This window comes from Rhamphochromis sp. 'chilingali' (genome assembly GCF_963969265.1).
Source record: "Rhamphochromis sp. 'chilingali' genome assembly, chromosome: 16".
In the NCBI taxonomy this organism is placed as follows: domain Eukaryota; kingdom Metazoa; phylum Chordata; class Actinopteri; order Cichliformes; family Cichlidae; genus Rhamphochromis; species Rhamphochromis sp. 'chilingali'.
This window is the reverse complement of record NC_137943.1, coordinates 21,340,670-21,354,176: the sequence shown is the minus strand read 5'-3', so window position 1 is coordinate 21,354,176 and position 13,507 is coordinate 21,340,670. Positions and strand designations below refer to the sequence as shown.

Here is a 13,507-nt window from a genome sequence, read left to right as displayed (position 1 = left end):
TGCAGAACAGTTGCCCAGGTTGTCCTTCAGGGTGGTTAGACATTCAGTCGTGACAGTTTGTCCAAGTTTAATTTTAAACTGTATAAACAAGAAAAGCAAATGATTGAGAGTGTGTTAATGCAACAACTGCGTTTTATCATTTTAACTTGCACAGGTGTGTCCCTGTATTTCTGTGTTTATATTCTGTCATCATTATGCATTAGAATAGAGAATAGAATAGAATAATCCTTTTATTGTCCTACAAGGGGAAATTTGGTTGTAACAGCAGCAAGAAAAAAACACATATACAAACAAACAGGACACAGGAAACAGAACAGAAACATACACCTTTTTTTTACATATTTACATCAAGGACAATAGTTACCAAAAGCAGAGTACTGTACAGTTATTAAAATTAAATATGTATGTAAACAAACATGTTCAAATGTGTTTGTTGGGAGCGGTTTTGATTGTACAATCTGACAGCTGCAGGGCGGAAACGCTCCTTCATGCATCTAGGATGCAGCAGTCTGTCACTGAAGGAGCTCTGCAGTTCAGCAACATTGCTAGTTAAGCTGCTGTATAACTAATAAAAGATTATTTGCTACAAAAAAGCTTTTTCCCCCCAGATATTTTAATATGATTTTAAGATGATTTAAGATCCATCTAGTGCACATGAATATGAGATTATCAGCAGCAGCAGCAGCTTATATTTTGCATATTCTTCCAGGTAATTATATTATTTCTGATTACGGCGCATGTGTGCGGACGTGCAACGATAACACATATGAGGTGGAGGTAGGAGGAATCAGGAAGTGCGCCAAGTGTGACGGGCTGTGTCCAAAAGGTAAGAAGATAAGCTGTTACTGTGCAATCTGGACAAATATTTCTCACCGTGTACAAAAAACAAACTGTTTGTAGCTACGCTAAGAACAATTTCTTATTATGTTGTTTTCACAGAGGTTAAGCTGTAAAATGTAAATACGACAGAATGCAGTAATTTGTAAATAATTTAACCCTTTTTAATTGAAAAGAGTGAAGGAAAACAAATGTTTCATTGTTTTTAACTTGATGCAAACGTCTTCAAAAAGTTGGGACGGGAGCATGTTTACCACACTGTACGTTCTAATGGAAATGTATATAACTCCTGCCAAGTTCAATCTTTATAATGAATGCACATTAGACACATGCACTAAATGCACATATGATTTCGATTTCAAAGACATGTCACTCATCCTTAAGCTATTTCTGTTTGGTTTTATATTCAGAGGAACACAGATACAACTGAACAACATTTTTATTAAACTCAGTCATTTTAAGGCATTTTAAACAACTGAGATGATTTTTTTTTAAGCAAATGGTATTGTTTTGGTGAAAACTCACAGGCCAGATTTTATGCACTGACTTGTTAAAATGTATGTAACTCCTGAATCTTTATGATGAATGAATGCATATTAGACACATGCTCTAAATGCACATAAGATTTCGATTTCAAAGACATGTCATGCATCCTACGTATATTCAGAGGAATTTTAAACAACTGAGATGAATAAAAAAGCAAATATTATTGATTTGGTGAAAATTTATAGGCTATATTTTATGCACTGACTCACTTCATTAGGTGTGGCTTATGTTCAAGATGACCTGCTGAGGTGAGCATCAGAATGGGCAAGATTTTAGTGACTTTGATTGCACCAGACGGGTTGCTCTGAGTATTTCAGAAACTGCTGATCCACAGAGAAAATACCCAGTTAGCTGCAGATCTCTATGCAATTAATGCTGCCGCTGACCATGTCTTCCCCTTGACCACAGTGTTCCCATCTTCTGATGGTTGCTTCTAGCGAGATAATATTTCACATCACAAAACTGAAATTATCTGAAATTGGATTCTTGAACATTTTGAGTTCGCTGTACTGAAATGACAAATCGGGAATAACTGTGTGATGCTATCACATTAATATGGACCAAAATCTATGAGAAACTATTATTAAACTATTATGATTATTTTTTATTGTTATTAACTACCGTAGTATTTTTTTAAATGTTTTTTTTAGTGTGTAATGGACTTGGAACAGGAGACTTGGTTCACACTCTGTCTATCAATGCCACAAACATCGGCTCCTTTGAAAACTGCACCAAAATCAATGGAAACATCGACATCATCCACACATCAATTAATGGGTAAGTCTGGGCTATGACTAGCATTGCTGCCTTTGTGCTCGATCACCTTTATCAGCAGTCAGTACGGTGTATTTTCTCATTTTCAGGGATCAATACACCAAAACACCAAAGATGGATCCTGCCCAGCTTAATGTGTTTAAGACAGTTAAAGAAATTACTGGTAAGACTGCGTAAGGGCTGAGTCATGCATCTAAATGCGTGCATCTAAACAGTTTTAAGGTTAACAAACCTTGTTGCTTCAGGGTACCTGTGGATTCAAACGTGGCCAAATACCATGAGCTCACTGAGTCCTTTTGAGAATCTGGAGGTCGTTCGGGGGAGAACTAAACGGTATGTTCCTTGTAAAGACCCCCTGTTGATTCAAACCGCAGTGTTATTCAACCCGTCACAAAATGTTTTCTTTTTTCTTCTTCTTCTTATTTTGTTCTCGTTTCCCATTTGGTAGCGGAAGCCGCAGTTTGGTTGTGGCTGGTCTACATATCACCCACCTGGGCCTGAGGTCCCTCAGAGAAATCAGTGATGGAGATGTGTTTGTCTCTAAGAACTCTGAACTCTGTTACACCGATGCAAAGCACTGGCAGAAGCTTTTCAAATCACCACACCAAACTGTTAATATAGAGGGCAATGCCAACGCTGCCACCTGCGGTAAATTCTGTTTGTCTCACACCGGCTTCAGTCGGATCTTTGCTGTTGTTGTTGCTTTTGATTATGCGCTGCACGAGTAAGATTTAATTACAGGATCTTAATTTCAAAATTGGATAATTATGCAGGAAAGAGCTCTCGCTGAGATTGTGTGTTTGGGTTTCAGCTCTGAGAAACGACACTTGCGACAAGAAGTGCACGGCGGACGGCTGCTGGGGTCCGGGCCCCAGTATGTGCATTTTGTGCCGCGACTACAAGCGCGACGGGAGCTGCGTCGACTCCTGCAACATCCTGGAGGGGTGAGGGAGGCATCTCTCTGACTGCCTTTAATAAGCTTTGAAAAACAAACAAGCTAAAAACACAACAGGTCTCCATGCTGTACAGTTCACTCCTTCAGAGTCTATTTTTGTATTTCCAAGACTTTGACGCTACACGATCCTGAGAATTAATTGACAGAAAAAGAAAAGCAGATATGATCCGAAGCATTTTGAAATTCAGTCTCCAGTGGATTTAAGACAAACACTGGAGGCGAAACGACACAGTCGCTCACATCTGTTTATCTTCAGAGACCTCTGTCCAACAAAGAATCTCGACGTGCTTACAGTTTAACTCCTGTCCTCAAAAAAACTTTAAAAATAAAACACATATAATAGTTTCAAACTAGGCATGTCATGCTTTTTATTGTTTGTTTTTTCTTTCTTGTTTTTGCAGAGAGCCGCGCGAGACAGCTGTGAATAAAACCTGCATCAAGTGCCACCCCGAGTGTCAGCACATGAACGGGACCGCAACCTGCAGCGCGCCTGTATGTTTGCCATCAGCAGCTAAACTAATATTACAAAACAAAACACTTTGCAGTTGTGTTAAACAGTTCTGTGAGCGTTGCTTAGAAGAGATTAACATTTGCACAGCGTGAAATCCAATCCAGACACGTTAGTTCTGCAGATTTGTCAGTCAGCAGCAGCTTTGATCGGCTGTAATGCAGCGCAGCCACAAAATGTGCAATCTGGTTGTTTTCTTTTTCTTTTACTTTGATAACTGGGAAATAAACCCTCTAATTATCAAAAACAGAAGCACAACCTGACAAAGAGAGAGTGGGAGGCAGATCTGGGAAACGTATTAAATTACCGCTATTTTATTCAGGCATGATCAGTGCATTGAATCGTCTTTTCACTAGCCTGAACCAAAAAAAATTAAAGATGAAGAAAAGAAAAGAAAGATCTAACTTGGTTGTATTTGCCAAACATTTGCTTTGAGAAATTATTACTATGAGACAGTGTAGTTTACCAAATATTTATAACTGCTCTCAATAGAGTGGTAAACATAATAAATCTTTATCTTCTTTTTTTTCCACTTTCAGGAGTCTGCTAACTGCACTAAATGTGCTAACTTCAAAGATGGACTGTTCTGCGTGCCCCGCTGTCCCCAAGGCGTGCTGGGGGAGGACGACGCACTAGTGTGGAAATACGCAGATGAACAGAAAGTGTGCCAGCAATGCCACAAAAACTGCACTCAGGGGTAAAAAGCACTGCTCAGCTGACCTGAGAACAGGCACAGGCATTTTCTCTGTTTTGGAAACATTTGTCTGTTGTAACACTGATGCAGAAATGTGCCCCGAGCTTGAAGCGTCTGCTGAGGCGGTTCTTGGACTTCTGATTAAAATCAGACACCCCAAGAGACGAGTTGTTGTTCTAGACTGCAGGACTTTTGTGTGGTTTTGTGTGTTTTTCAATTTAAAACAAACCGATTATGTCTGACTTAATTTCTTCTTCTTTTAAATGCTTTTTGGACCTAGAAGGTTTACAGTCATGTGAGGAGGCTCTCTGTGAAGAACTAAGAACACCTTGTGATGCTGTGGCTTGTATAGGCACCTTCAGCAGCAATAGCAAAAGTATATATAACACCTCAGCTATACCAAAGGAAAATTATCTCATGTCTTATAGTAAATCTTGTTAAACACAAGAATAGAGGCCTCATATGAGTTTTTTAAATAAAGGTTTTTCTGTCTTTGAGCGTATTTTGGTGGAAGACAAAGACCACCTGATTGCTTCAGAGCCCTCATGGCAAAAAGATGGGCTAATTGACAGGGAGTGAGGTACACAAGTCCTCTGGACCTCCTTGGAGACCCATCAGAGACAGTATGAGAAGGTAAACATGGAGAAAACTGAAACATACGGTACCAGATTTTCTGAATACCTGCCAGAATAGATCAAGAAGGAGAATTCACTGATTGGGTGAGCTAGGTCGACTCCCCTCGAGAGCCCCGCAGCAGGTCTACCTTTGATTGTGTTCAAGTATGTTTTTGGAGGGTTTTTTAGAGGAAGAGGTATTTTCCAAACAAGCCATACTTAGTCTTTTTCTGATTGTACTATCATGAACTTCACTTTCATTTAACATCCTAACTGAGGCCTGTAGAGTCTGAGATGTAGCTCGTGGAATTTTTTTCCAGTTTCTCTGACCTTGGGGTGAGTTTGCTGGTGTACAATCCTGGGAAGCTTGTGGCATTTTGTTAACACACACCTGAATGCTCCAGAGATTCTCACACTTAGTGGTGATCAGTTAAAGTGCTTTTGATTAGCTGAATTGCTTGAGAGGACTGGATTAGATTCCTGTGAAAAACTTTCCTTTTCAGACAACTATATGTTGTTTTTGCAAATCTGTAGTACTTTTGAGAACAAAGAAATAATAGCAACAGCAGAACTAAAAGCAGACACAGTTTTCACAATGATAGAGGATCAGTGTTAAGCCCAATGAGTAACTTGGGAAGTCGTCTGAGATACCTTTAAACCACCGAAAGCTGCTGTGTAAATGAGCCTCAGTGACTGTTGCGAAGAAGAATAGGATATGTGTTTCCACAACTGGGTTTAGTAGTTTCATAAATAAACCACTGGACTGCGTGGAAATAAACAGTCCCCAGTTGACCCCAGTGACTGATGCATTGATTGAAAGTATTTAGTTTTGTAGGCATTTTACAGACGATTTTGGTGCTTTATGTGGCAGAAATGAAATCAAGTACGCTGGGAAACATAAGCGTGGCAACAGCATTGGTTTCTGATTGGTTGCAAAGGGTTTTTCATAGGAAAACAATCCCTCTGTGCTGATTTTGTCAGTTGCATTAGACTCTTCGCACTCATTTGTTTACAGGTGCATTGGACCAGGTCTTGAAGGCTGCCACAGCAAAGGGTGAGTAAACACAGCAACACAGATCACCACTTCTTAGGGATAAGTTAACTGAGGTAGATGTGTTAATCACATTTCTGCTGAAACTCACAAACGCACTCTGTTTGACAACCTCCCCCCCCTTCCTGTTTTTCAGCCCCCTTGGTCTTTCCATGGTCGCGGCTGGTGTTGTCGGTGGGCTGCTGGCCGCTCTCATCGCAGGCCTGTCTGTTTTTGTGTTGCTCCGCCGACGCCACATCAAGAGGAAGAGGACCATGCGTAGACTGCTCCAAGAGAGAGAGGTAAGCTGAGTCACCGCGCTTGGAGGAGTACATTAAGATGATGAAGGAAATGTCAGCATTCATTTACAGCTGAGACAATATGCAAGACTGTGATTTCTTCTCTCTAGTTGGTCGAACCCCTCACTCCCAGTGGAGAGGCACCGAACCAGGCTCTGCTGCGGATCCTGAAGGAACCCGAGTTTAAGAAAATCAAGGTGCTGGGATCAGGAGCTTTTGGTACTGTTTACAAGGTAAAAAAACAAAACAAAAAGCGGCACCCTGGAGTTGTTTCTTTTTTCTTATAATTGAACCCCAGTGCTGAGCTTTACTGAATCTGGGTCTCTCTCAGAGCCAGAACCAACACACCGTCAGCGTTTTCACTCATCTGCTACATCTGTTGTCAATTTTTCTGTTATAAAACCACATTTTTAACAAGCCAGATCATGCACGGGTGACTTCAGTCTCACTTTCGGTGCTCGTGTGTTAATTTGGGTTTATGCGTTTATGCAGTGACATTCTGGAAACTCTCCTTCCCTGTGGGGACAAAACACTGGTCTCCTCAAGGTTAACCATTTATTTTAGGGTTCGGTTTTAGGTTAGCGTAACTCTCCAGAGAGAGAGGGAGAGACTGTAGGTCAGCTCGATGTTCTGCTTTGTATTTCTGCCTGTTTGTCGCTTTTTGACCTTCGTAGTGTGGACAGTTTTGCAAAGAATGGACTGCAAGCAGAATACAAATGCACTGTTTACTGTATGTTTGAGAGCAGGTGTAGCTTTGGCTTGCACATGCATGTCAATATTTGTACTTGTACTGCACAGTGTATGCTAACATTTACACATATGCTTGTGCGCTCACTTGATGATTCAGGTCTAATTGCAGCACATAAAATAAAATGCTTGTGTCCATGCAGGGTCTGTGGGTCCCGGAGGGAGAGGACGTGAAAATCCCGGTCGCCATCAAGGTTTTGAGAGAGGCCACGTCCCCTAAAGCAAACAAGGAGATCTTGGATGTAGGTTCACTCATTTTATGTGGTAATTTTTGGCCTCTGTGCTTACCGTAATACTAAATTGGAGCTGAACACAACAGCTCATTTGAAATACTCCCTCCCTGCCTCCTTCTGTTAAGGGCTGGAAATGAAAGTATACATTTTAAAAGTTACAAATGTTACGCACATTTTTTAAGGAATTATCACAATATTTTGACTCAAAACTACATCAGCCTTAAGGAGCGACAGTTGTTGGCTGCTGGTTGTCAAGTTTCCACTAATGTGTCCTATAATCTAGCTAATGGCCACTTTTCCTTGTAATGGAGAACGTGTCTGTTTACATGGCATTCATCTTATGGGACTGCTGGAAATGGGATTAATTCATGGGAAGGCAGCGAGTGGGCGTTGGTGTAATCCAAGGCTGAGGTGTTCTGGAAAGGAATGCAGCGCTGATGCAGTGCCGAGAAAGCAGCCTGTGTTAAATGCATTATGCACACAGACAAATGTGCATCTTGGATCCTGTGATTTTGTGGTTCTGCTGCTCAGTCACTGCACGTCCACTCGCTGTGGTGGACACAAATGTCCTCTCAGCTTCTTAACTTAAGGGCAGTCTTTCACTGTAAAGTAGAACGTGTTTGGAAACCTTGTTTTCATCAGGCTGTCTGAATTGCGTAGCCCCAAGCCGAGAATTTATTGAGCAATACTGATATCGTATTAGGTGTGTAGACAATATTTTGCATGCATTTCTGCTTTCATGACAGGAAACTAGATAAAGTTCAGTTTGAATTACTGCTTGCAGTGGTTTCCTTATCCCCATTTTTTAAATTCTTAAAGTACTTTGTCTCTTTTGATAATTTCCACTGTCGAGCAATAAAATACACAGCTGTTGGTGCTGTATTACTGCTCCTGAGAAACTTATCGCCTGATAACGGGTATTTAAAAAAATGTCTTGTTTATCATTCACAAGGATATCTCTACCAGCCAATAAGTCACAGGACCTTTGAATAATTAAAAATGTATTTTTTTGCTTTTGTACCTTGAAGGGAACCTGTGCTTTCCCTTACTTACTTACAAAATGTGGACAAAGTTTGCAAAAAATGAAATTAAACACACATAAAAGTATGTGTCCTAAACACTTGGTTATTTGTTTACCTTGTGTTTTCTTTTTAAGTTTTTTTCTTTTAATAATCTTACATGAATCCGATGCTAGCATGGCATGGATTTCCTAAATGGCTTCCATCACCGGGTTTCCTCGCAGAAGTCCATTAAAAGGAAGAGGGCGCTAAGCAGACACGAGCTCAGGGGCTGCATAAACAGCCAATACGTAAAGAAGAGAAATAAACATAATTTTGAATTGTAAATCATGTAAATCATTTATGTCATCTTACAGGAAGCTTATGTGATGGCCAGTGTGGAGCACCCCCACGTGTGTCGTCTGTTGGGCATCTGCCTCACCTCCACGGTGCAGCTCATAACGCAGCTCATGCCTTACGGCTGCCTGTTGGATTATGTCAAAGAGCACAAGGACAATATTGGCTCCCAGTACCTGCTCAACTGGTGTGTGCAGATAGCCAAGGTAAGAGGGAAAGTTCATAAAGGTGTCACGTTACAGTTGAGTAATCTGTTGATTAGGTTGGACCTGTTGTTGCTGGAGTTGTTTTACATGCGCATAGCTCTGTATCAGCCAATGAAGATATAAATCTAGGCATTTTATTTATTTTATTTTCAATAACAATAATATTAATCACATGCTTTTGTGGGTTTAAGTCTTAGTGGGTGTGCAATTTCAAAACATACGCTTAAACTTAGATTTGCAGAGCGAGTCAAGTCGTCAGCGTTTTTGTTAGAGGTTTTATAAAGAACAGCCGTTTTTTGTAAAGAAATACCGTTTCTTTTATCTGAGTAATCAGATTATCATGACAAGTCTGTCGTGACAGATGTCATTTTTCACTTTGTCTGAGCAAGCGGTGTTTTCACGTTTCCAACAATATCGGCGAGCCCGTGAAAGCACGGCTCTTATGTAATCTGTATTTTACTATTTGTTTGATTAAAGGGAATGAACTACCTGGAGGAGCGCCACTTAGTGCATCGTGACTTGGCAGCCAGAAACGTCCTGGTGAAGACTCCTCAACATGTCAAGATCACTGACTTTGGTTTGGCCAAGTTGCTAAAGGCAGATGAGAAAGAGTACCATGCGGATGGAGGAAAGGTTAGTTGGGGTTTTTTTTTTTAAATTTATTAGTCAGTTGTTGTGAGCACTGTTGCATCACAGCGGGTGATCCCAGAAGTTTAGAATCCACTCGGCTTCCTCCCACAGTCCAAAGACACTGATGGGTTTGTGCTAATTGGAAATGCTAAATTGACCTTAGAGTGAATGTGAGTGTGAATGGTTTCCTGTCTCTCTGTGTTAGCCTTGCATTAGACTGGTGGCCTGTCTAGAGTGTACGCTCCAGCCCCCTCACAACCCTGAATTAGATAAGTGGAAGAAAACTGATGGATAGAGTTGTTGCTGCACACAAATGGGCCTAAATATGAACATGATCTTGTTTAATGAATTTATAGCCAGTTGCCAACTGACAGACCGCTTCCTGTAGTTCACTCAGCTCGACTGCATAAAAGATATATTTTTGTACTTTGTTTTGTTCTGTATCTCATGCAAGTGGTGCTGTATTTAAATAGCTTCTGTCAGTGAATTACATTCAGAGAGAAATGACAAATCAAAAGGGTTTCTTGTCTTTTGTTTCCTTTGGGAAACTGAAGGATTCCTTACTCAAGAACATGCTGTGCTGTTTGTTTTTTTGTGCCTGTAACTACAGGGTGAGCAGTGCATGTTATATCAGATGTAATTAGGAGAAATAATATAATACAAATTCAGCCCAGACATCTCTCTGTATTGCCTGTCAACACCAAATGTGCAGGTGTGGAAAAGAAACATCTGGACAAATCCAGATGAATCACTAAACTTCAGACACTCTTTTGTGTAGTGCAATTAAAAAAAATATAATTGGCTTATGCAGAAAAACTGCCATAAGGTTTGTGTGACGGTCTTTACATACCTTAAGTCTGCCTTAACCTCCTAGGACCTGGCATCCACATATGTGGACATCACATTTTGGGTTATTTAGACCAAAATACAAAATTTGCTCTACAAGGGCCTGATATCTACTTACGAGGACATTATACTGCTACTGTTCTATCAAAATTTTAAATGAATATCCTAATTTTTCTTAGAAACAAAAATCAGTTAAAAAAAATCTGGTAATTCTTTGTTTTTACATTCATCGGGTCCCAATATGCCCAAATATCAAAGAGAAATTAAAAATGCATGCTGTGGAAGAGTTCGGGTCTCAAGAGGTTAATAATAAAAAGAGACTTTTGTATATCTCACCATTAGGTGGCAGCAAAATTGCATCATAAACTCTAATGAATTGGCCAGAGACATTAATCAATTTCAGAAATATAAAGATCTGCAGCGTTTTAAGTTGAAAACATCCCTGCAAATACTTGATGCAAAGTGATGCCAAAAAATAAACTCACTGTTATCAGTAGTGTCACATTTAATTCATCCCATGCATGCATATGCAACATGATATACACACCATACATTATAAACGTGTTAGTGGGTAACTTGTCATTAGTTTAAGTGCACACGGGTTTTGCATTCTTTTTAATCACACTGTAATGATTATTCCCACAGGTGCCGATAAAATGGATGGCTCTCGAGTCGATCCTGAACAGAACTTACACGCACCAGAGCGACGTATGGAGTTACGGTGAGTCACAAGGAAAGAAAACCTCGCTTGCGCTGTCCCAGATTGAGCCCGAATCCTTGTGTAACTTCTGATAAGTAAAACAGCTGGCCCTCCGTGCTCCTGAGCATTGGTGACATTCTCACTGGAGCAATATTCATTCATCGCTAAATAAAGCGCTTTAACAGAAAGTGAGGCAGGGAGCGGGCAGTCGTTTTGAAGCTTCGGATAGCGTGTTGTTTTTGGAGTCAATAAAGCTCATCAAACAGGGAGTGAAAAGGGAGAACATCTTGTTAGCATCTGCAATTTTAGGTAGCGCACACCTACATGCTGGCAGTCTCGGATGGACAATTTCACATCAACCCACATATACAGTTCTACCAGCCCAGGAGCACACACACACACACACACACACACAGAAACCAAACACAGTACAGCTTTTTTTGTGGGCCAGCTTCCAAATCTTCTTTCCCCGAGGGTTTGATCATGCTTTCCGCTCAGTATGGCAAAAGCATCAGCAGACCCTAGAAGAAGTGGCGGGCTTCCTTTTCTCCTTTTCCCTTTTTCAGTTCCTCCAACGCAGAGAGGCATCCTGCTCACTCCCACTCCTGCATGCAGAGCCAATTTGTCAACATAGCTATTTTGATACTGTGCAATACTTAAGAAGCGTACATCCTGTCACTCTCATTTCTTCCCTTCTTTTTCTTTTCTTTTTTTTTATTGGGAGCAAAACAAAGTCAGTGACAGCTCATCAAACTGACATTTACCATCTGTCCTCGTCTCTGTACTGTAGGTGTAACAGTTTGGGAGCTGATGACATTTGGGACCAAACCATACGATGGGATTCCAGCCAGTGAAATAGCTGGGATACTGGAGAAGGGAGAACGCCTGCCTCAGCCACCAATCTGCACCATAGATGTCTACATGATCATGGTGAAATGTAAGCTCGTGTACAAAACCCGTGTGCATTTATTACTTTATGTAAGAGCTGCAGTAATTACTAGTCTGTTTTGGGGGGTGTTTTTTGTCTGTTTCCTCCAGAACAAACACACACATGACAGTTAACAGCAAATGAATCAGGAAGGAAAAAGTAATAATTAGTTACATCACCATTTGTTTTATTGTTATTAAGACATAATGCACTTTAGCAAACAGTTGTTTTTTTATGTTACCCCTGTACAGCCTACAGCAGGGGTGGGAAACTCCAGGCCTCAAGGGCCGGAGTGTTGCAGGTTTTAGACGTATCCTTGATCCATCACAGCTGATTTAAATTGCTAAATGACCTCGTCAACATGTCTTGAAATTTTCCAGAGGCCTGGTAATGAACTAATCATTTGAGTCCGGTGTGTTGACCCAGGGTGAGATCTAAAACCTGCAGGACACCGGCCCTTGAGGCCTGGAGCTCCCCCACCCCTGGCCTAGAGTATCATATCTGATACGCGAGACTCCTACATCATCGATGTGATGTAGCAAATATGATACAAAGCAATTTCTTTTTTGTTTAGTTTTTTTCGTCAGAATGTTCAATAAACACTCAAATTTTATGGCAGTTGTTTTGTGGTTCAGGCTTTTGTTCTAGTTTTGTCTTTATCATCCGTCTTTCCCAGTTCTGCTTCCTGCTGACCTGCTGTTTTTACAGATTATGTCTGCTAATGTACTCACAAATTTAAAGCTTCATGTTACTGAGTCAACCCACCCTGATGATCTCTGCTGATGCATGTGCGCAGGTTGGATGATTGATGCAGACAGCCGCCCTCGTTTCCGAGAACTTATAGCGGAGTTTACAAAGATGGCTCGGGATCCACCGCGTTATCTTGTCATCCAGGTATAATTTTAAGCCACTTCTTTCTTTAAAATTGCTTAAATATACAGAATATCTGATGATGAGCAGCAGTGATTTTTTACGTATAACAAAAAGGGTAAACTCTTTGATTTTAGGGGGATGACCGCATGCACTTACCGAGTCCTTCAGACAATAAGTTCTACCGCAGCCTGATTAGCGGGGAGGACATGGAGGATGCCGTGGATGTTGATGAATATCTGGTGCCACAGCGTGGCTTCTTCAGCAGCCCGAGTACCTCCCGCACCCCACTGATTCACTCAACAGTAAGACCCTTTATGGAAATGTAAAATCAAGTCTGTACGTGGTTTACAGTAATTTAGATTTTAGAGAAATCTCATAAATCATGCAATCCTTACACAAAAAAAGAAATGGCGTGAAGCTTTTCTGCTTTGTCAGGACAGGCCTGTAAGAGTAAAACTAAAAATCATTAGAAATTATGCAAAACTTAGGAGTGTTGGAGAGCGTGCTCCTGCTTAACTAGTGCAGCTCAACTGAAAGCGAAATCAAAACTGATGTAATTACGAGACGGGAAATCATCACAACTTGCGTTGGTGTCACACTGAGTAGTGATTACTCCTTATTACACCCACAAGGTGACGCAGCTCACCAGAAACCCACTCTATCGTTCTTGTGAACATCACACAAACTGACTGTGCTGTGTGCACCTAGTAATCAAAAGGCTGAAGTCACTGC

At 40.8% G+C, this 13,507-nt stretch overlaps 1 protein-coding gene across 1 annotated transcript in view; it reads left to right on the top strand.

The window, feature by feature from the left end:
- egfra (epidermal growth factor receptor a (erythroblastic leukemia viral (v-erb-b) oncogene homolog, avian)) overlaps positions 1-13,507 on the top strand; it is a 43,738-nt gene that overhangs the window by 24,595 nt on the left and 5,636 nt on the right. The window contains exons 8-25 of the mRNA XM_080861942.1: positions 710-826; positions 2,034-2,160; positions 2,247-2,320; positions 2,403-2,490; positions 2,606-2,805; positions 2,969-3,101; positions 3,514-3,604; positions 4,160-4,317; positions 5,944-5,982; positions 6,116-6,260; positions 6,368-6,490; positions 7,148-7,246; positions 8,613-8,798; positions 9,276-9,431; positions 10,920-10,995; positions 11,765-11,911; positions 12,699-12,796; positions 12,910-13,077. Coding sequence (XP_080718068.1) covers positions 710-826; positions 2,034-2,160; positions 2,247-2,320; positions 2,403-2,490; positions 2,606-2,805; positions 2,969-3,101; positions 3,514-3,604; positions 4,160-4,317; positions 5,944-5,982; positions 6,116-6,260; positions 6,368-6,490; positions 7,148-7,246; positions 8,613-8,798; positions 9,276-9,431; positions 10,920-10,995; positions 11,765-11,911; positions 12,699-12,796; positions 12,910-13,077 — 2,225 coding nt within the window. The remainder of the gene's footprint in view (positions 1-709; positions 827-2,033; positions 2,161-2,246; positions 2,321-2,402; positions 2,491-2,605; positions 2,806-2,968; positions 3,102-3,513; positions 3,605-4,159; positions 4,318-5,943; positions 5,983-6,115; positions 6,261-6,367; positions 6,491-7,147; positions 7,247-8,612; positions 8,799-9,275; positions 9,432-10,919; positions 10,996-11,764; positions 11,912-12,698; positions 12,797-12,909; positions 13,078-13,507) is intronic.